At 42.8% G+C, this 23,460-nt stretch overlaps 1 protein-coding gene and 1 long non-coding RNA gene across 2 annotated transcripts in view; one reads left to right on the forward strand and one right to left on the reverse strand.

Annotated features, from left to right (window-relative positions):
- ENG (endoglin) overlaps positions 1 to 22,002 on the reverse strand; it is a 36,841-nt gene extending 14,839 nt beyond the window's left edge. The window contains exons 1-2 of the mRNA XM_074293718.1: positions 21,475 to 22,002; positions 8,683 to 8,837 (exon numbers count right to left, since the gene is read on the reverse strand). Of these exons, the coding sequence (XP_074149819.1) occupies positions 8,683 to 8,837; positions 21,475 to 21,532 (213 nt within the window). The 5' untranslated portion in view covers positions 21,533 to 22,002. The remainder of the gene's footprint in view (positions 1 to 8,682; positions 8,838 to 21,474) is intronic.
- LOC141557690 (uncharacterized) lies at positions 2,069 to 4,532 on the forward strand. Its single transcript, XR_012486867.1, has 3 exons — positions 2,069 to 2,107; positions 3,996 to 4,101; positions 4,418 to 4,532. It is a non-coding gene; the product is annotated as an uncharacterized LOC141557690 (long non-coding RNA).
- Positions 22,003 to 23,460: the final 1,458 nt, after the last annotated feature.

Below are 23,460 nucleotides of genomic sequence, written 5' to 3' on the forward strand. Positions count from 1 at the left end.
GTTCCAATGGCACTCAGAATCCATCAGTTCTCTCACTGCAGATGGATGGCATTTTTCATCATGAGTCCTTTGGAATTGCCATTAATCATTATATTGACCAGAGTAACTAAATCAATCACAGTAGATCCTCATACAATGTTGCTGTTACTTTATACTATATTCTCTTGGTTTTGCTCACTTCACTTTGTATCACTTCATATAAGTCTTTGCAAGTTTTTCTGAAAGTATCCCTATAGTATCTTTTAGGTGCAATTAGCCTCAGACATTTACTGGCTGTGTAACTTTGAGCAAATTTAACATCTATAAAATGAGAATACTTGCCTTTCAGGGTTGATGTAAGGATCAAATGAGATAATTATAAAGCATTTAGTATAGTAACTGACATATAATAAATGGAATATAAATGTTAGTTGTTGTTATTATTATTAGTTGGGCAAGGCAGGTGAGTAGTGCAGTGCATAGAGTATGAATTCTAGAGTCAGGAGGACCTGAGTTCAAATACGACCTCAGATACATTCTAACAGTTTTCTCATCTGTAAAATGTACTGGAAAAGGAATGGCAATCACTCCAGTATCTTTGCCAAGAAAATCTCAAATGGGATCAGAAAGAATTGATATGACTAATCAAATGAACAACAGAGGAGGTTGTCAACCTGCACTTCCATATCCTCAAATTCCCTACACTAATGAAATCATAGCTCCAGTTCAGTGATGTGTCAGTAAATGTTTAATAACTGACTCCGCAAGGTGGGGGGAAGTGCACAAAGGATGCATATTTAAGTTTAATCTGCTTTAGCTCATTAATATTTTTCAATATTTTCTATGTATTAACAAATCAATAAAACAATAATGAATCAATGAATCATACCCTTACTTATAGCACTGGAAGACTTTTGAGGCATAAATACTTAGACTGAAAATTTAATACCTGGCTTTTCAGAACTAGCATAAACCCTTGGTCTAGTTCAATCTCACACTTTCACTGGGTTGCAAAGCTTAAAACACCATTTTGTATAGTGTGTTATTATTAAACCCCACCCTCAGATCTATATTGAAGGCTTTCTGTGTGCCCAGCTCTGTGCCAGGTAGTTTGGGATTTATACGGAAGAGTCTATAACACGATCCTAACCACACAGAACTTTCAGTTTCCAAAAAAGGTCCAATAAGGACCTTTCTGGCACCATGAGAAGAATTAGAATTAAGAGCAGGAAAGAGTCAGGATTGGAACACTGAGTGTGGAGCTGGGTACCATATTTTGGGAAAGACACTGTCAGGTTAGAGGGCGCGAGGGGTAAAGCAGAATGATGAGTGAACTCACAACTGCCAAAAAAGGACTGGAAATGAAGGAACTGTGACAATTAAGCCTGGGAACACTTAGGAAGGAGAAGATGGCTGTCTTCTGTATTGGAAAGTCTAAGAATTTTGTTCTGATTGATCCCACAGTACTGAACGAGGAGAAATGGATGAGCATGTCAGAAAGGCAGATTTCAACTCAGCACAAAGCATCTCCAACCACACGACGATGGAAAGGTTGCCTCCAAGAGCAGTGGTCTTGGAAACAGAGGATGGACCCACTGGGTAAGTAACAGAAGGGATTTCTGATCTGCAAGGGGTGACTTGTCAGACATTCGGTTGACAAGCATTTATTAAACACTTTTACATTGCTTAGCGGTGTCTGGCTTATCACAGTGGCCCCATGGGAAGTTTTCTTGGCAAAGAGACAGACGCTGTTGGACATTTCCTTTTCCAGTGGATGAAGGTAAAGAGAAGTTAAGTGACTTGCCTGGTGTCAGACGCTAGTGAGTGTCTAAGACCAGATTTAAAACTTGGGTTTTGCTGCTTCCAGACCCGGCACACTATCCTCTTAACTATCTGGCCACCAAATTCTGTGTTAAGCACAGAGGATACAACGAGAGAAACAGTCTTTCACGGTCTAATGGAGGAGAGAAGATGTGGATAACAAGGCATATATACAATATATACTTTTAGTTAGTCATTAAGCATTTACTAAGCTCTTCTTTTGTGCCAGGTATTGTGCTAAGCACGGAGAATACGTAGTCCTTGCTCTCAAGGAGGCTGAGCTGATAGAAAAATTATTGAGGAGAAGGTAAGGGAGACCAGAGGGGAGAAGTAGGATTTGATCTGAATTTTCAAGGAAGTCAGAGAAGCTGAGAGGCATAGAAGAAGGGTAGAATATTATAGGAATGGGGTGGGGAATAACAAGTACAAATGCATGCTGGTGGGAGATGAGGTATTGTGTATGTGAAGAATAGAACATTGTATGATAAAGTGGATGGAGTGGAGTGATAGAAGACTGGAAAGGTTGGAAGAGATCAGATTGTGGAGGGTTTTCGATGAAAAAACATTTTATATTTCAATCTTGGAGATAATAGGGAACCATTGAAATTTATTGCATGAGGAAAGGGAGGCTGGTGTGCTGTATATTCAAAACAATACTTTAGGAAAATCACTTTGTCAGCTGAATAGATGATGGATTGGCATAGAGAGACTTGGGGAAGGGAGACAGGTTAGAAGGGTATTACCAGTACAGGTAAAAGGTGATGAGAGCCTGTACTACAGTGGTACCTACTTAGGGAATGGAAAGAAGATATACATGTAAGGGTGGGTTTGTTTAGTTAAACTCTGAGGTCCTTTCTGACATGTAGTTTTTTCTTTTTAAAATTTATTTTTTTTCAATTATGTATAAAGATGGTTTTCAACATTCATTTTTGTAAGATTTTGATTCCAAATTTTTTCTCCCTCCTTCCCTTATCTCTGCCCTCCCCCAAAGAGCATGCAGTCTAATATGGGTTATACATGGCATGTAGATTCTATGAGTCCATGACTATTATGATCTAGAACAAGGAGGAAAGGCTTCTTGCGGGAAGGGAAGACAGAGTCGGATGGAGAGAAAAATGGGGGAGATTTCAGCACGCAGAGAAGAGGCAAGGAAGGCACTGTCAGTGAGACAAACATAACTGAGGTAAAAAGGCCAACACAAGCCTGGCTGCACCAGGTGATTCCCCCATTCCAGGGATCACTAAACCTGCAAGGACAGGAGCACATTCCCCCAAAGTACTGGTGCAAGTCCTGGATGATAAGAATGGAGACCCCATTCATTCCCTTGAGAAGTCTGGGTGCTTCTGGCTAAGATGAACTCAGCTGTATAAAGTTCATTATTTGACAGCAGTGCTATTTGGGGAAATGTAAGCCTTCTGCCCAAGGGAGGGAACACTGCTGATAGCAGTGACAGGACTATGTAGCATGCACCCTGTTGTTCTTCTGTTATGGACAGAGCTAGAGATATTTTTAGAAAAAGTCACCTGGGAAAATCCCTAAGACAATTAATAAAAGAATATTTATTTTACTGTTCATAGATCCTAGAATGTGAAGAACCAAGACCCCCATTTTACAGAGAAGGCAACTGAGGCTCAGTGAAATTGAAGTCACATAACAAGAGAAATAAGCTTGAAAATAGTGGTAAAACAAGATTTTCTGTAGGTAAATCATCTTATGGAAAATGAGATACATTTTTGGCAGTACTAGACTGGTATCTATACATGCATAAGCATATTCCTATGGAGGCAGCTTGGCAATGGGAATAGAGAGCTAGACTTGGAGTCAGGAAGATTGGATACAAATCTTGCCCATTTTACTTACTATCCAATGTGACTCTGGGCAAGTCACTTAACCCTGTTTGCCTCAGTTTCCTTCTTTGTCAAATGAGCTGGAGAAGGAAATGCCAAGAAAATCCCAAATGTGACACGATTGAAATAACCTGACGACAACCAGCACCATTGAAGTTGGTTCTGTGGGCTGGCCCTTGATTTGGAGCTCTCTCACCCCTCATATAGGTCACTAGCTGGGAGAGAGAAGGCAGTCGGGTACTTTTCCTATTCTCAGGCTGATTCAGCCCTGAACTGGTCATGAACAACTTTCAACACGGTCCCTTCTGCTCTTAAATCTATGCTTCCAAAATCCTCTGTTCTCCTAAGGTATGTGGTCTTTGGTGTGAAGTCTTTGGGTAGATGGAGTTCCCGAGCCAGGACTTCCCAATTGACAAAATTGCAAATCTTTCCTGCATTTGCCTTCATGGATGTGGTGAGTGCTGGGAAAATGTATCTCCATCCTCTAAGGGTCCAGCCCCCTCCATTTGTCCTACCCTTGCTGACTTCAGCTCAGAGGAGGGAGGGAATAGGCTCAAGAATGAGCCCTAATAGATGCTTGGCAGCAAAAAGCCCCTCTCCCCCGCCTGCCATGATCCCAGTGAGGCTCATGTGACTTCCAGAAGAGAGAACAAGAGCTCCAGACCAAGACTCCAGGCCCCTGCCTGACCCCAGGTTCCCCCCTCCTTCTCCACCCTCACCCCCGGCCATGTGGGGCCTCCGTTTCTATTTTTATTGCCTGTGTTTTCCAGAGACCATTGTTGATGGACTCAGCAACTGCGGGAAAGGGAATTTTGTCTCTCTGTCCCCTGAACATTGGGAGTCACTTATAGAAAGCAGCTTCCAGTAATTCTTCTAGGAGTGGAGCCATGTGGCTGGTCCTCCTCCCTCTCCCCTTTCAGGCCCCCTCCCACCCAAGCCTGGCCAGGAGTCGACTGTCTGTCAGCCCCAGCCCAGACATGGACAAGCTGCTGCTCACCAAGCTCAGGACTCTGATCCCTGCTGCCTCTGATCAGCCAGAGAAGCATCAGAATGCTGGGAAGAAAGGCATTGCATTCTAGCCCCGGCTCTGTCACAGACTCACTGTATAATTTCACTGGGCTTCTCATCAGGAAAATGGGAATAACCATAAAAGCTTATATTATAGAATGTTTTAAGGCTTTCTAGAGACTACATATGTAGTCTTACAATTTTTCCCTTATACATTAAAAGTAATAATAACCACAATAACTAGCATTTAATCATTCTTAAAGGTTTGAAAAACTTTCTACAAATATTGCCTCATTTTGTTCTCACAAGAACTCTGGGAGGTAAGTGCTCTTATTATCTTCATCAGTAAGGAAACTGAGACCAAGATAGGTTAAGAGACCTGACTGTTAGTAAGTTTCTGAAGCTAAATTTGAACTCAGTTCTCCCTGACTTCAAGTCCAATGCTTTATACACTATATACAAGGCTGTTTGCAGCCTGCTCTAATAGAATATTTTGTTGTTCAGTTATCTTCAGTTGTGTCCAACTAACTCTTTGTGACTTTATTTGAGGTTTTCTTGGCAAAGATGCAGTTTCCTTCTCTAGTTCGATTTACAGAGGAGGAAACTGAGGCAAATATATAACTATCTGAGGCTGGATTTCAGCTCAGGGCCTTCTAACTCTAGGCCCAGTGTTCTATTCACTGTGTCACCTGGCTGCCCAGTAGAATAATATGCAGTGTCTCTAATAATCCCTTTCCTGATACTTCCCATACTGAAAGGGAATGTTTAAGTAGAGCACTACACCTGGAGTCAGGAAGACCTGAGTGCAAATCTAGCCTCAGACACTTATTAATTGACTGACTATGGGCAAGTCACCTAACCTTATTTGCCTCAGTTCCTCATCTATAAAATAGGAAAAAATAATATTCAGAGTTGTTATAAGTAGAGGCATTAAATATAAAAGCATGGGCCTCTTTAGGAATAAAATGAATAAGAATATATTGAGAAACATATAAAGAAATAAGAATAAAATGAAATTGGGAAATGTTTAAAATACAATAAAACATTAGTAACATTACATTTGAAAACTAAATCAAAATATAATTCATAAGGATCCTTATTTCCCATTTCTATTTGAGATTGATATCACTGGTAGTAAATTAAATGTGATAATATTTGTAAAAACACTTTGTAAACCTTAAAGTGTTATATAAATGCTAACTTATTTTAGCTATTATTTTTATCATTATTATTGTTATATCAGCTAGCAGCATAGTGTGATAGAGAACTGACCTCTAAGCCTGAAAGATCTAGTTCAGGTCTTACCTCTAAAAATTAATGGCTCTATTGTTGGTGGAATTGTGAACTGATCCAACCATTCTGGAGAACAATTTGTTACTATGATCAAAGGGCTATAAAACTGTCCACACCCTTTGGCCCAGCAATACCATTCCTAGGTTTGTTTTCCAAAGTGATCATTAAAAAGGCAAAAGAACCCTATAAAAATACAAAAATATTTATAGAAGTTCTTTTTTGATAGCAAAAAACTGAAAACTGAGGACATGTGCATCAACTAAGGAATGGTTGAACAATTGTAATGGAATACAATGCTGTGAAATATGATGAGAAGGATGGTTTCAGAAAAAACCTGGGAAAATTTATATGAACTGATGCAAAGTAAAATGAACAGAACCAGGAGAACATTATACATAGTAACAATAAGTTTGTAATGATCAATTATGGAAGACTTAGCTCCATCCAATGATCCAAGACAATTCTGAAGGACAATTCTAAAAAATACTATCCACTTCCAGAGAGAATATTGATGAAATCCAAGTGCAGATTCAAGTATTTTTTTTGCTTTATTTTTCTTTTTGTAACATGGCTAACATGGAAATATGTTTTGCATGATTTCATATGTATAATTGCTATCACATTGCTTGCTTTCTCAATGGGTGGGAGAAGGGCTGGAGGGAGGGAGAGAATTTGGACTCAAAAATTTTAAAATTAATGTTAGAAATAAATAAATTATAATTTTAAAAAATTGACCGTGTGACTCTGAGTAAATCACTCAATCTCTTGGCTCACAATATAACTCTTTAAGAGTTGCATAGAATATGCTAACCTATATTGGTAGAGTGTATCATACACCAGTGAAATCACAGGCTTAGTGTGCCTCCCTATTCATATCCCCCCCACTGGCCCCAGGGGAGGTGGCAGGAACTCCCCCACCCTTGCCCAAGGATGGAAGGAGCCCTTTCCTGGTCTCTGTTTTTTAACAGATTTGACCATTGTCATCAAGAATGAGTCACTGTCTTATTAATCAGAAAATCCTCCAATTTCAGCATTTCCAGACAGTGTTGTTTAAGGGGTAGGAGCTACTGGAATCTGCCTAAGAGTGAATCAGCCCTACTGGACTGGGTTTCTGATGAGTGTTTATGCTGAGGTTGTCTTATCACAGGGAGCCTGCCTGGAACCTGTGAGATACTAGACAGTGGTTTCCTGACTCCTGTGGGTCATGATCAGCTCCGCAGACACTTTGAATGGAGTCCTGCCCCTTTGCTTATTCCTGTCCCAGATCCCACCACAAGCTTCCCAGAACCATCAGAGCCAGGAAACTTAGGCCAACCAAAGACCCATCTCCCAGAGGCTCATCGCCTTGAAGCTGCCTCCCCCAGAGCGGAAATCACCTCTCTTTAGACCCCCAAACCAGGGAATTTTTATTGGCTGGTTCAGCTAGGCCACATACGGAAAATTCGTGATTTTAGGAGATCTTCAGACCTGTGAGAGAAGTTCTCTCTCCTTTGGAGTATGACCTGCAGAGGAGACCTCAGGTCAGGAGAAGTAGCAGAAGTAAGGATTCCCACAGATTGTGGAACCTGGGGCCAATCAATGTTCCATCTTGCCTGGACGGAAGCAGCTGAGCCCCTTCCCTGACTCCCTGAGAGAATTGTAGAAGTGAAATGGATGGACAGAATGTAAGCAAGATCCTTGAGGACAGGACAATTTCATTTTTGTCATCACATGCCCATTATAGCTCTAAGGCCAAGAAGGAAAGCTGAAGGAAAATTGCCCATCAATATCGGTGTCTTCCCATTAAAATGTAAGTTTCCTGAGGGTAGGGACTGTTCTGTTTGTATTTGTATCCCTAGCACTCAACACAGTGCCTGGTGCAAAGTAAATGCTTAATAAATGTTTTTTCAAACTACCTACCTAGCTACCTATCTGTTTATCTATCTATCCAGCCATACATCAGTCTATTTATCTGTTTGTGTATCTCTCTCCCTCCCTTTTCTTCCTTCCCTCCCTCCCTCCCTTCCTCTTTCCCTCCCTTCCTTCCTTCCTTCCTCCCTCCCTCCCTCCCTCCCTTCCTTCCTTCCTTCCTTCTTTCCTTCCTTCCTTCCTTCCTTCCTTCCTTCCTTCCTTCCTTCCTTCCTTCTTTCCTTCCTTCCTTCCTTCCTTCTTTCCTTCTTTCCTTCTTTCCTTCCTTCCTTCCTTCCTTCCTTCCTTCCTTCCTTCCTTCCTTCCTTCCTTCCTTCCTTCCTTCCTTCCTTCCTTCCTTCCTTCCTTCCTTCCTTCCTTCCTTCCTTCCTTCCTTCCTTCCTTCCTTCTTTTCCGGTTCTTTCTTTTTTCTTGTCTATCCATCTGTCTTTTGCTGTCTATCTATCTATCAAGAGTGGAAACTGGAACTATTTCCCTTGTCTTTGTATCCCACAGTACATGATAGGCACTTAATAAAAACTTGTTGGTTTATTGTTGTTTGACCATTTTAGCCCCAATCAGCCAACAAAGAAACCCATTTAATTAATGATAGCCTTAGAAAATTGAGGAAAATTTACATCATTTGCAAATGATGGTGGGTATCTTGGTCAGAAAGAGACACTCTGTTCCCTTTAAGATGATTATGACCCTGCCCTCACTCCAGACTCCTGGTCTGATTGGTTGAGATACTGTTTGCTGTTGAGAAAGGGTGTCAGGTTGGAAGAAACTTCCCTGTAATATTCTACACCACTTAGCCCTGCAGCCAGCTGAGCAAGGAATCACTCACCTTTGAAAATCTCAGGTTGAGGACATGAACCTCCTGAGTAGAGTTAAGGGGTTTCTGGCCCAGACAACCCCAGGAGACCTGATTTGTGGTATATGTCACCTTTCTTGTTTCAGAGTCCAGGACTTCCAGGTCACAGTCAGCTTTCTCCAGAGGATCTGTTAGGAAATATACATAGTTACCTTTAGGGCCAGTGTCCTAGCAGAGAAGGAGAGATTGGGGGGGGGGAGAGAAGGAAATTAGGAAGATTGGGGATTATGGTCTCTGCTTTCAAAATGGAAAAGGTCCTGGTGTCAGGAGTCAGGAAGCCCAGGTTCTAGTCTCAGTTCTCCTAATACTGACTCAGAAGCATAATTTAGGATTTTTAAAAAAATCTTTAGCCAAAATAGTTGATGAGGGGTCAAATCCCAGTTCTAGTCCCAGGTTCTAGTCCTAGTTTTGAGTCAGAAATATGACTAAGGATTTTCTTATCTATAGCCAAAAAGAGTTGAGGAGGAACAGGGGAAAAGGACTATTGGGCCCAGAGGACAGTCCATTCACTAGTGGAATGGATAGCCCATGTTTTGGAGATACAGCAGAATAAGTGCTGACTTTTGAATCAGAAGGCCTGAATTCAAATTCTGCTTCTTATCTTTATTACCATTGTTAGACAAGTCAATTAACTTTTTTGAGTCTCAGCTCATCTATATCATGAAGAGGGTAACTAAATGACCTCAATTGATTTAGCTGATCCCTTCCAGCTCTTGACCTATAATCTGTCTCTTCTTCCCTTCCTCTAGCCTCAACACTACTCCTTTGACCTTTCCCCCTAATCTATTTTTCCTCTAGGTACCTATGGAGTCAGGGACATTTGTATCCAAGACTACCTTCCCCAACATTAACATTTGAAACAAATTGCCAACAGTCCTGCTTTTTGTCTCATGGGCAAATCACTCTATCATACTGAGGTCAATTTTTCACCTCTGTAAAATGAAATTAAAATCTCTTCCCTTCCTATTAAGAAAATTATAAGGGTCAGTACATAAGAAGTTGTATATGACGGTATTTTCTAAGCTTCCATTCCCTCATCATAGTATTTCTATAGCAAATGCAAGAGATTAGGAATAGCTTCATTACATGACTTCAGTGCACAATTTGCGCCTGCTGAGTGAGGCATTTGATATTGTACTGGGCCTGGAGTCAGGAAATCTACCTGAATTCACCTTGCCTCCCAGGATTGCTAGTTGTGTGATCCAAGAAAAGTCACTTAACCACTATCTGCCTCAGCTTTCTTAACTGAGGATCATAATACCATTTCCTACACAGGGTAGTTGTGAGATTAAGAGGAAATCAAATGAAATAATATTTGTAATGCACTACACATGACATAAATGCTTAATAAATGCCTGTTCTCTAACTAATATAGAAATATAGTTACACATACATAACATATCAAATTGCTTATCATCTTAGGGAGAAAGAAGGGGAGGAAGAAAATTTGGAACTAAATTTTTTTAATCCAATTCAATAAATATTTATTAAATTGCTAGCATTTGTCTGCATATCACTTTCCAAATATGGCCTCATTTGATTCTCACAGCAACATTGATAAGTAGGTGCCATTACTATCTCCATTTTACAGATAAGAAAATTAAGGCAGATAAAGATGTTATACTTTTGGTGCTGTCTACTATGTGTTCAGCACTGTGCTAGGCCCTTGAAGTGAAATGACAAAAATTAAATAAGAAACCAAATTTTAAAAATCAATATTAAAAAGCAATCAAACCACATATTCTGATTCAACAGTACCATTACTGTATCCTAAAGAGATCTTAAAAAAGGGGAAAAGACTCACATATACAAAAATATCTACAGCAACTCTTTTTTGTGGTGGTAAAGAATTGGAAATTGAGGGGATGTGCCCATCAATCGGAGAATGGCTAAATAAAATGATGGTATATGATTGTGATGAAATATTATTGTGTTCTAAGAAAATTATGAGCAAGTAGAATTCAGAAAAACCCCTGGAAAGTCTTACATGAACCAATGCAAAGTTAAATGAGCAAGACCAGGACAACTCTGTCCATAGCATCAGCAATGTTGTGTTTTTGATCAATGTGATGATCATTGTTTTAGATCACTGTATTGCTGAAAAGAGCTAAATCATTGGAGTCACAAGAGTTGGACATGACTCAACAACAACATTTGCTTATCTTGTGTGACTTTCTCAGGCCTTTTGCCACAAAAATGAAGGGGATGTGGGGGGGGGGCGGATAAAGAGATGGGTATGCTGAGGAGGTTTCACAAAAGCACTTGAACAGCAGCTGCTGTAGATGCAAAAGTAGCAGTTAGGACATGACTATCCTCAGGAACCAGTGCCTAGTTCAGAAGGAGAAAGTTGGGAGTTTGTATAGAAGAGGGAAGTGGCAGTCAGGGAATGTGAATGGGATGAAACCGATGATTGGCTATCAAAGGAAGATTGGAATTTGATCCATTTTCCTAGATTGGTTGATCACATAACCTTTGAGATTATACTAGGGCTCCATTTCTCACAAGTCTCATCCAAGATTTCTTAGGCGAGTACTAAGTTCCAAGTTTGTCCTTTCCAAGAAACATTGCTTATGTCATATGTTCTTTAACTAGATTCCAAACTAAGTGTTAAAAAGTGCTGGGGGAAATAAAGAAAGAGAGAGGGGGAGGGGTAGAAGAAGGAAGGAAGGAAGAAAGAGAGAGAGAAAGAGAAAGGGAGGGGGAGAGAGAGAGAGAGAGAGAGAGAGAGAGAGAGAGAGAGAGAGAGAGAGAGAGAGAGAGAGAGAGAGAGAGAGAGAGAGAGAGAGAGAGAAAGCAAACTAGAAAACTAAATGTGAGGGAGAAAGAAATCCATCCCCTTATAGACCCAATCTGATGGTTGTGTTGGCCTGGGTTTGGTGACAGAGACTGATAGTGCCACTCTAACTCTGCCACTTCTAGCTAGCTTCCAACAAGGCCCAACTCCAGTAGCCTCCAGTGGCTCATATTGAAAATGAAGGGCTAAATCCCACGTTCCCTGGGCTCCCTTTGACACACTGGGGCCTCCCAGCACACCCTCTGTGCCTGCTGCACAGAACAAATCCTTGGTGACCAGGATGAGCCATTGCAGAGGCAGTTCTCTGCCATCACTAAGGAGTGGGGATAGTTCACGAGGGGCCTGGCAGTGTTGAGGAGAGTCTCTCCAATGGGGGCTTGTCAAGTGCCCCAGACTTCAGTAGAAATCAAAGGTGGAGAGATGGCTCCTTGGAGAGATAGTAACTTGGCCCCTCCCTGGGCCCTAGTGGGCCATTCCCGTAGAGCTCTGCTCTCATTGGGGAGTTACAATTCCAGGCCCTGCCCTAGCGGCCCTGCCCATGCGTAAGCCAGATGCCAGGCTGGATGGATATATATGCTCCCCTCAGAATGGCAAATAAGTATCCACCCCCAGCCCCCAAACATGTTGCCTTGTCTAGAAAAAGGAGAACGGTGGTGGGGTGCTAGCCTAGCGTGCTTTAGATTGTATAACTGTGAAGTCTGTGTTTTACAAATGAGGGAAACTGAGGCAGTCACACAGGATTGGTGTTTAGGGCATCTCTTCTCCCTACAAGTCAGCTGGGCTGAAAGAAAAGAACATAAACTCCTTGAGGGCAGACTGTTTTGTTTTTGTTTACATTCCTGCTTGATTAATGTTTATTATTTGATTAATAGATTGACAGTGAATAGGGAAAATGCAGAGAGAGGATGGTGTGTGTGTTTTGTGACCAATGCCAGCAGGGAGACACTGAGCCCTCTTCTCCTGTTTCCCTTGGAGAGCTGGGCACAGGGATGGGCACCCAAGATGGCTAATCCCACACTTGTTTTTTGACTATTTAAATCAGAGAACATATCAGTCTGAGGGAATGATGGGAGCAGCGTTTAGCTTGGTCATTTAAAGGTACTGTGATGCACTAAATTAAAAAGATCCCTGGGCTAAGAGCCAGCAGTTGAGGCCGCTGGTCTTGGTCCTACCACTTCCTAGCTGGAGACTTTGGGAAAATCCTTCTTCACCTCCTGTTACGCCATCTGTAGAGTGAGAGAGCTGAAACAGATGACCGCTAAGGGCCTTTCCTACTTAAAAGGTCCAGGAGAAGAGTCATAGATTCAGAGCAGGGGAGCTCTAGTCCCAGTTCTGCTAATTCCTTCCATGACCTTGGACAGATTTACTTTTCTTCTCGGGGTCTCTGAAAAATGAGGGGGGACATGTCTATGACCTTATGACGGCGGGAACAAGGGAAACAGGAGGATGACCAGACTACATTCTGGGCCTCCCCTCACGGAGGCCGACAGGAAGCTGGGAGCTGGGAGGGAAGAGAATGGAAATTTACTCTGCCAGGCCTGGAAGGGGAGAGGAAGCAGGCCCCCTACACCTCGTCCTGAGGAATGTGCAGGGCCGGAGGAGGAGGATGGAGAAGGGGAGACTGTTTGGAAGTTTGTGTCTCCATCTTGTCCTGCTCACTTCCTGTTTTCTTCGAGATCAAAGATGGGTTCTGGTGGGGAGCAGAAGCAGGCCTGATTGAAGGAGGGTGGGGGAGAGGGGCAGAGGAACCTTTTACTGACCCCTGGGCTTTCTTTCACTTTTTTCTCCGTACCAGGGAATATAAACCCTTAGATATAGGAGAGTCTAAATGTCGGCCCTCTCGAGAAAGTTTCATCTCTTCGCCAGCTCAGTACCAACAGCACAGCCACCATCTTGAGTGTCACTGGTCAAAAGGGGACTATCTGGGGACAGGGTCATCGGACACCGCCCTGGTGCCTACAGGTCATTGCCCAAGGTTCATACAATTTAACCTGACACAGGAAACTCAAGAGATTTCTGGCCTCTACAGTCATCCTTTAGGAGCCTTCCAACTCTACAGTGCCCAAGGTTCTGTAAACCGAAACATGTCATGAATGAATGAGCAAAAAAGAATTTGTGCCGGGCCCTGTACTAAGTGTATCTAGGTGCAAAAAGACAAGGCAATTCCTGTCATCAGGAGGCTCGCATTCTAATAGGGGAAGACAAAACGAGCAGAGGAGCCCGACCCAAGGAGGGCCATTTGGTACGACAATCACAGGACAATTGACTGACATCTTCTTTCCAAGAATGAAGGTGATGATTTAGGGTATGATAGAAGGATATGAAGAAAACAAAGAACCAAACATTTTTCTCTTTCTTCTCATCCCTCCTTATTCTATCAACAAGTAGAGGCCCAGCTGGACTGCATTATGTAACGATCAGATAGCGGAGCCAGCTGGAAGATCAGATAAGCGCACGTTTATTTTGGTCCTTTGGGGCTTTTTCGAACGCTTGCTCTCTCCCCCTCACCCTCACCCTCCTCCTCCCCGCCACAGACGAGAATGGGGAGACAGAAGGGAGTATGACGCCCCATCCTGTCTCCCCACGGCCAGTGGGGCCAGCCAGGGGGGACGGTATCAAAACAAAGCTTAATCACAATTAGGCAGGCACCAGGGAAGCACGAAAGGTCTGAGGGAGGAGACTTCTGTGGAAAGGAGCCAGCCAGCCAGTGGGGTGACTGGAGACAGAGGTGTTAATGATGCTTTGAGATCCACCAATATTTGAAGCAGCCTAAACTCTCCTTAAAGTAATGTTTCCCAGGGAGAAAAAATGGAGAAATAAAGCAAAAAGCAGCAGAGGCTCACATCTAATGAAGAAGACACAGGTTCCAGTCCGCTTCTATTGATAATTGTGTGACCTAAGTCATCTCCTCTCTGGACTGGAGCTTTCGCCTCTGCACAAAATCAAACTGGACTCAATCATTTCCAATTAAATTTCTACTCCGCTCTAACATTCTCAATCCGCAGAAAATACACATTCTGTGATACTGACTGATCTACTGATGGAGAGGTCAGATTAGAAGGGGACAATGTGGGAGAAGTGGAAGCACACTGGATTTGGAATCAGAGGAATGGGGCTTGAATCCCAGCTCTGCTACTCGCCACTCCATGTCACTTTGGACAAATTGATTCACCTAACTAGGCCTTAGTTTCCTAAGTTGTATTTCAGGGCTGGAGGGACCCCAGAGGTCATCTAGTCCAAACCACATCTGACCAGAAGTCTTAACTATGATGTCCCAAACAAGTATCATTTAGTCATTAAATATATCAATATATACCTTCCAAGGAATTCCACTCTACTTGTGGATAACAGCCAGAAATTTTTGCCACACATAGAGAAAAATCTACTTCCCTGTAACTTCTACTTATTGCTTCTGGCTCTGACTTTTGGGGTCAAGGAAATAAGATCCATCTTCTACATTATGACCCTTGAGATATTTCAGTTTGCCTCTCATGTGCCCCCTAAGCCTTTTCTAGGCAAAACATGCCAACTTCTTTCAACTGAACCTTAAATGTAATGAATGGGGAGCCAATTCATGTCCTCCTTCAGATTGTCAGTGTCCCTCTGGAATGTGGTTCCACACCTGTTCTGCTATGTTCTGACCTGAGGGAACACAGTAGTACTGTCATTTTTCTTGGGTTTTTGGGCATTTTTAATCAACATATCACATGATTAACTTATAACTGTTATCAAATCTTTGACAAAGAGAAGATCTAATTCAGTTCCAATTGATCAATGATGGATAGAATCAGCTACACCCAGAGAAGGAACACTGGGAAATGAGTGTAAACTGTGAGCATTTTTGTTTTTCTTTCCAGGTTATTTTTACCTTCTGAATCCAATTCTTTCTGTGCAATAAGAAATTCAGTTCTACACACATATATTGTATCTAGGACATACTATAACATATTTAACATGTATGGGACTGCCTATCATCTAGGGAAGGGGGTGGAGGGAAGGAGGGGAAAATTTGGAATAGAAGTGAGTGCAAGGGATAATGTTGTAAAAAATTACTCACGCATATGTACTGTCAATAAAAAGTTATAATTATAAAATAAAACTGAATTATAAAAAAAACTGAAAAACTAAAAAAGAAAAAAATAACTGTTATCAAGCTTGTAATCAACTAAGACTATCTTATCTTTTGTGAACAAAATGCTGTCTACCCTTGCTACTCCCATCTTGTACTCATGAAACGAGAACAAGGGACAGAATGACTCCCAATATCCCTTCTATTTCCAAATTCTATCCTCCTAAGATAGGGATCTTGGACTGGAGAGAGCAGAGGGATGGGAAAAGGTGGTTAAAGTGAAAGAACACAAGGATTTGGCCTAGGAAGATGAATTCAAATGTTCTCTCTGCCACTTAATTATATTATCTGATATAATATCTGATCTTAAGAAAGCCATTTGATTTGCTGTCTACTTCCTCACCCATAAAATATGGAGATTAGATTAGATGGCTTCAGACTCCCTTCTTCAGTGGGAAGGAGACAAAAATTATAAGAAAAAGGCAGGCGAAGTGTAGAGAATATCCTAGAACTTTTCTGATCTTCCCTTTGGAACAAGACTAGAATGAAACTATCTCCCTAGATCCCTAAGAATTTAAGCCACTTGGAAGAATGTCTAGGGACAGAGGCTCAGGACATTGATTTCTCCCCATTTCCTACTTCCAACAAAAAAATATTTCAGATTCTTGATTTTTCTTGCACAATATGCACAACAAAACCAGAAATATGTTTAAAAGAATTGCACATGTTTAGCCAAATCAGATTGCTGTCTTGGGGAGGAGGTAAGGAAAGAAGGGAGAAAAATTTGGAATACAAAGTCTATAAAAATTAATATTGAAAACTATTTTACATATATTTGAAAAAATAAAATGCTGTTAGAAATTTTTAAAAAAGTATTTTAGATTTTTTTCAAGGATGCCTTGTTATCCTCTCAAGCAACAGTTATTAGATTTCAAAGGGATCTATAAACTTGCATAAGAAAAACTTTTTCTACTTGAAGTTTAGCAGTTTTTCAATTATGATTCTTTTTAAAACATCATTCTGAGAAAGAACTCACACAAAAAAGTAACAGTTGACATTTACAGAGGACTTACTTTGGTCAGGCACTGTACTGAATCCTTTACAATTTTTATCTCATTTGATCTGCACAACAACCCTGGGAAAAAGGTGCAGTCTTATACAGATGAAGAAACTGAGGCAAATAGAGATTTGATTGCTTTGCCCAAAGTTACACACTGTGGCTGGACTGAACTCAGAGTTCTCCTAGGCCCAGAGATTTATCTTTCTGAAGATGAGACACTGAATTGTCCAAGCAGAATCTATGTCACCAAAAAAGTTAAGAGCCCGTCTTCTGGAGAAATTTGACCTTGATGTCCTTCCCTGCTGTCAATTCTCATTCTAGATGAGAGATAGGATAGGGGCAAGGAATTGAGCTAAAGGCCAAAGATCTTGACTCCCTCTGATTTCTTTTTAAATTAATTCCGGCTATCCCAATCTGATCACCTGAAATCCCAGGTCACAGTGCTGGGTCTGTAAACATGTTTACTGTCATTAGCAAGTAACTAACCTCTCAATCTCAGTTTCCTTATATGTAAGATGGCAATAAAAGTATTGCAAGACAGTATCACAGATCAGGGGTGGGAAATCTTTTTTCTTTGAAGGACCATTTAAATATTTATAATTCCATTCGAAGGCCAGACAAAACTATCAGCTTAAATTGGATAGAAGACATCACCTGCATCCAGAAAAAGAACTATGGAGATTGAATGTAAATCAACACATACTATGTTCAATTGTTTTTTTCTGTTGTTTTTTTCTCTCCCATAGTTTTTTTGTTCTGATTTTTCTCTCCCAATATAATTCATAAAGAAATGTGTATTAAAAAATAAAAACAAACCAAAAAAAAGCCCTCAAAACTATCAATTTATAGAACTCCAGCAGTGAGACTTGGTTGTACCAAACTTTCAGCTCATCCTCGCCTGTGGTTGGTTATGCAAAAGATTTCATGGGCCTAATAAGGCCTATGAGCAGGAAGTTCTCCACCCCTGCCTTAGATAACAGAGAGCTGGCCTCCAAGCCACAGAGATCTCTATTCAAATCCTCCAGATTTTGAACACTTTGAACACACTGACTGTGTGACCCTGTCATTTAATCTTTTAAACTACTAGCTAAGACTAGTAGTGTCAAACTCCAAAAGAAACAGGCCATTAATCTAAACACAAAGATCCCTTCCTGGCTGGATACTGACTTAGTTTTAAAATATGCCCGTCTTTATTATGTTGTATTCTGTTAAATATTTCCCAGTTACATTCTACACTGGTTTGCTGCAGTATTGTAGGCAGTGTGAGGTTAAGGGGCAATAATATGTCTGCTCTAGAGCCGGGGAGATACTGATTTTTATTGATAATTATACATCTATGGTGGATACAGAAACATGAAATACTACATACAAATATAATTCCCTCTAAAAATGAAATGACAAATCTAGTTCCTATCTGGAATACTTGTATTATCTGGTTTGGGGAGGGAAGTGTTCTTTAACTCTCTAAGGGTTTTTTATGGTCCAGGTGGGTAATTTTACTAATGTAGGGAACTCCCAGTGAGGAAATCCCGTCACAATGCAGATCAGCCACCCTGAGACCACTTACAGTCTTGGGAAATTGCCTGGGCACTGAGAGAATGATCCAGGGTCACACAGTCAGTATCAGAGGGAAAACCGGAACCTAGTTTTTCTGACCCAGGAGCCAGCTCTTGATGCACTATGCCATACTGGAAATGTCATGTATGTAAATCTCTGAACATCATATAAAGGTGAAAAATTATCATCTCCACATTCTCCCAAGACACCTATGCAATCTTCTTTCCCTAAGCCTTTCCAGAGGCTGACACGTATGTGAGGAAGATATCATAGAGCTGACAGAGACCCTGACTCTGTCCAAGCCCTTCATTTTATAGATGGAGGAAACTGAGACTCCAAGACATAATCATGAAGACAGAAAGCAGCAGAAGGAAGATTCAAACTCAAGCCCTTGGACAAGGCTGAATCATGGACTCTCTGAAGTAAGAATCAGCTGCTCCGGACCAGGAGATCATTATATACTTCAACAACAATATTATATGATGATCAATTCTGATGGACGTGGCTCTCTTCAATAATGAGATGAACCAAATCAGTTCCAATAGAGCAGTAATGAACTGAACCAGCTACACCCAGGGAAAGAACTCTGGGAAATGACTATGAACCACTACATAGAATTCCCAATCCCTCTATTTTTGTCTGCCTGCATTTTGGATTTCCTTCACAGGCTAATTGTACACTATTTCAAAGTCCAATTCTTCAGCAAAACAACTGTTTGGTCATATATGCATATATTGTATTTAATTTATACCCTAACATATTTAACATGTATTGGTCGACCTGCCATCTGGGTTGGGGGGAAGGAGGGGAAAAATTGGAAGGAAAGGTTTGGCAATTGTCAACATTGTAAAATTGCCCATGCAAATATCTGGTAAATAAAAACTATTAAAAAAAAAAAAAAAAAGGAATCAGCTGCTCCGGGAAAACGGGGCAGGACCCCTGGCCCTGAATGCAGCCCCTATGTAGGACTGTAGGGCTCATCCCCCATTCTCCCAACACAGGCCAGCAGCAGGGCAGCCATGTACAAAAATCCACTTCCCTTCTGATAAGACACAAACTAGAAACTGTCCCGAAGAGCACAATTTGTACAATTTATATACCTGGAAAAAAAGTGGGCCAAAGATTTGCAGCAAAATGAAGTAGCTGGAGGGAGTAGGAAAAGGCCCAGTGCAGGAGTTGGGTGGCTGTGATCAGCTCTGCTACTGACTTGCTATGGGACTTTTGGCAAGCTACTGACCCTATATAGGTCTCTGATTTGTCGTCTCTAAAATGAGGATGTTATATATAAAAATATTGGGAAGAAGAGGAGGAAAACTCACTTTTATAAAATGCATTAAAGTTTACAAAGCACTTTGAAAAGCTCTCCAAAAATTATCTCATTGTATACATGAGGAAAGGAGAGCTTTACAGGACTTGTCCAATTTTACACAGTTGGTGGCTATTGGACTCTAAGGCCAGATGATCCATAATATCCCTGTGAACCCAGTCTGTGATTCTACAGCATCTCCCAGGAGATTAGGGGCCAGACCCAGGAAAGAGAACCCCGCAGGCCATGCTATCTCCTCCCTTCTGGATGAACTCTACTGATTTTCTTTCTTTCCTCTAATGACAGAATTCAGCGTTCTTGCCATCCTCTCCTTGGGCCTCTTGGAGCAAACTCTCCCTACCTCCAACACCTACCTCCACTGGAGTGGGAGGCTGGAGCTCAGTCCACAGTCCCCTGAACCCAGGGCCCAGGGATGTCCAGGATCTGAATCAATAAAAAGTTCCTTAAGGGGAGAGAGTGAGAGGGGAGAATGAGATAGCACAGGGAGCGATACGCGACAATTTGTGGAAGGGTATCGGTTTCCTCTGTCCAGCGGGAGGCTGGGGAGCTTGGCAGGCTCCAATAATGTCCTTTCAGGGTTCTCCTAGTTCTCCTATCCTTTCAGCAATTTCTGGAGTGTCTCAAGGAGAATCTAGGAAATAGAAGACACCATCTCAAGTGGTCCAAAGGGTGACTTCACTGAATTATAGAATGTCAGGGCTGGACACGGCCTTAGAACATGGGATGTCCGAGCTGGAAAGGGCCTTAGGACACAGCGTATACCTGTGAGGGGCTTTGGGATGTAAGACCCCTGCTAGTCCAACTTTCTCATTTTGTAGATATGGAAACTGAGGCTCAGGGAAGTAGAATTACTTGGCACATATCACGCCATTGTGAGACACAGGATCAGAACCAGGATCAGGTCTCCTGATTTGCAGTCCTGTGTCTGTTACACTGTGAAGCTGCCAAGCTGCCTTCAGTCTCAACCTTTAACCCCATCCTGAAGGAGCTCCCGGCTCTTCCTTCTTTTCCTCACCCCAGCCTCCCCAGCTCAGCTTTCCCAGCTTGTGCATGAAGTAAGATATTGTACTGGAGTTTTCCATATGAAGAGAGGCTCAGCCATCCCTAGCTCTGTAGCTAGAGGCACTCACTGTGGAGGATGTGGATTAAAGGGCATCCCTCCTCTTAGAGGCAAAGGCCTCAGACTCTGGTCTCCTCTCCCACCCTCAGGAGTGGAGCTCCAGCATCTAAGTCCTAGGAACGACTAGCAGCCGAATACATCTTTGCCTCTGAGCTGTTCCTGAATATCTTTACGGGGTGGGAGGGGGGGGGAGAGAAGAATGAGATGAGGGAAAAGTTTCATGAAATCAAAAATTAGTCTCAGTTTTTTTTCCTACCAAGCTCCTAAAGAGAGGCAGAGCCAGATATCAGCTGGTCAGAAGAATCAACTGGAAACTGTTTACAGACTCATGACTCCTCAGATCTGGAAGGAGCCATAGAAATTATGGAATCCAAAATTCTCATTTTACAAAATAAACTGAATCCCAGGTAGATGAAGTTCCTTGCCCAAGTTTGTTGGTAGAGCTAGGATGAAAACCATCTCAGCCTTCTACTAGGCTGCTACTGGAGCTCCCCCTTATCTCAGAAGCAAAGTAAGTTTGGCGGGTAGATTCCCAGATGGGGTGGATGGAGTGAGAAGAGGTAGACCGGGGTTCACAGATCGTGGTTTCTACTCATCCTTCTCTGACTGTGTTCTAAGAGCCTGGGGACCAGAAGGGAAGTGAAGATGGAGGTTGGCTGGGACCCAGGGCAAGAAGACCTGCCAAACTAACTCTAACCCAAGAACTTGGGGAAGAGGGGCCCCAACACCATCAGTTAACAAAGGCAGAAGGACTCCCTAAGGCAGAGAGAAGTCTTTCATTGGAGAAGGTGAGTGAGAGGGGGTCCTGGACGAGTCCTGGGGACCGGGAAATACCTACTTGCCAAGCCGAAGGCACACGCAGCCAGGAACATCGTGATGTAGAAGGCTCCCTCCATGCCGTCCCTCTGTCTGCCTGTCTTTGGGATCTTATCCAGTGTCCAGGGGCACAGTGGCCGGGGGCCTCGCTGGATGGCGTGGCTTGTCCTCGTGACCAAAGGGGCAGAGGCAAGGGGTCCGGCAGCTTCCCTGCTCCAGCCTTCTCAAGGGTGGGGGAAGTGTGGGGGGGAGAAGATAGAGGAAGAAGCAGGGAGAATGGGATGATGTCAGGGGGGACAGAAAAGGGTGATGTCGGTGGGGTTGTGAGGGGAGGCTGAGAGAGAGAGAGAAAGAGAGAGAGAGAGTGCTCTGGCCTCAAGGGTAGCTGACCAGAGGCTGGGCACTCAGTGGAGTGAGCTGCTCCCGAACAGCCCAGCCCGGGGAGTGACCCAGGGAGGCAGGAAATGAGTTTCCTTAGAGGAGGGGCTGTGGGGCGGCTACCAGCCAAAGGGAGAGAGGAAGTGCTGTTTAGAGTCTGGGCTTGGGACTGGGGGGCTGTCAGGGCCTGACAGAACTCCTTTACTCTCCTCCCCCTCTCCAATCCCACCTCTCCTCTTCAGTTTTCTCCAGCCTCTAGTGACAGAGCCAACACATCTGGCAGGAAACATCTGGTTCTGTCAATCAGCTCCAGAGAGGCGTCAGTCCCCTAAAAGGGAAATCCCTGGGTGCCCCACTTTCTCGCATCACTACTGGAGGTACTGGAGGTACTGGAGGTAAGGGCTGGTGATCGGTGGATCAGAGGGACAGTCAGTAAGTACCCTTTGAGAAGTGATCTGATGCCTTTCTCTTCAGAATCTCAAAGCACCCTTTAGAAAGGGATCCTTGCTTGTCCCTTCATTTATTCAACATAATTTATTAAACTTATTGTATTGTATAGCTAATCTGGTACTGTGATCAATGCAAAGTAGCTTCTACCCTCTTGGAGTTTAACATTCAGTTAGAGACACAAGACTCAAACAAATGCTTAGGATGGTTAAGAAAGGGCCCTAGAGATTATCTGATGATAAGGACCAAAATGAGGAGTCCAAAGCCTACAAATATTAAAGGTTTAAAAGAATGAGACATTGATTCAGGTTGAAGTTAGGGAAAGCTTCATGAAGCGTTGGAAGAGGGTCTGGACCAAACCCCAGAGAAGGAAGCAGACTGTCAGAGCTGTTAACAGCTCACCTGGAACTCTGTGGTCCTCTCCACCCAGAGCTATTTGGGAGTGAGACCAACTGGTATTGGAATTTTAATTTATCAATAAGAGGCCCATCTGTGGCACATTTTCTTCCCAGGCTAGCTTGCCCTGGCCTCCAGGACTCTCCCCTCAGTGAATGCAAACTTGTTTTAATGAACAGTCTTAGCCTGACTAAGTGGAAAAATCACTTAATGTAATTCATATTCAGTGAATAGTATTTGCTATTTAAAAAAATATCCAATTGCTTATGGATTTTCCAAACTGTGTCTCCTTCCTTAGCACAGATAGTGGGTTTGATACCATTCGTGTCTGATGGCCTCTTTGTTCTCCCCAGTCCCCAGGGACTGAGGCTTCACCCCTGGACAGCTCCCTTCACCCAGGCCTGACAAGGCCACCTTCCCCCTCCCCACCCCTGGACAGCTCCCTTCACTAGATATCTAGCCCATCCAGCCAGATGCCTCCTGGTGTCTTGTCCTGGACAGTGGCTGATGAGATCAAAGGCCAAGGCCATTGTTTATCTCCAAGGTCTGGCCGGTGAAAAGACCGGCCTACCAGAAGCTGGAGGTGGGGGAGGAGAAGGGAGGAAGGGAGGGGCCAGAGTCTGAGGACTGCTGAGTCTCCTCAGGGACAGAGGGCAGCTCCCCTCAGGAACCCAAACACACATTCCAGGGCCTTGGCCCGCCCCCAGGCAAGGAGCCGAGGAAGGCCCTTGCTGATGCCCCCATGGTCCCCATATCCCACCCTCGGAAATGCTGGGAATCTGGGCAC

The sequence above is a fragment of the Sminthopsis crassicaudata genome, chromosome 2 (genome assembly GCF_048593235.1).
Source record: "Sminthopsis crassicaudata isolate SCR6 chromosome 2, ASM4859323v1, whole genome shotgun sequence".
Lineage (NCBI taxonomy): Eukaryota > Metazoa > Chordata > Mammalia > Dasyuromorphia > Dasyuridae > Sminthopsis > Sminthopsis crassicaudata.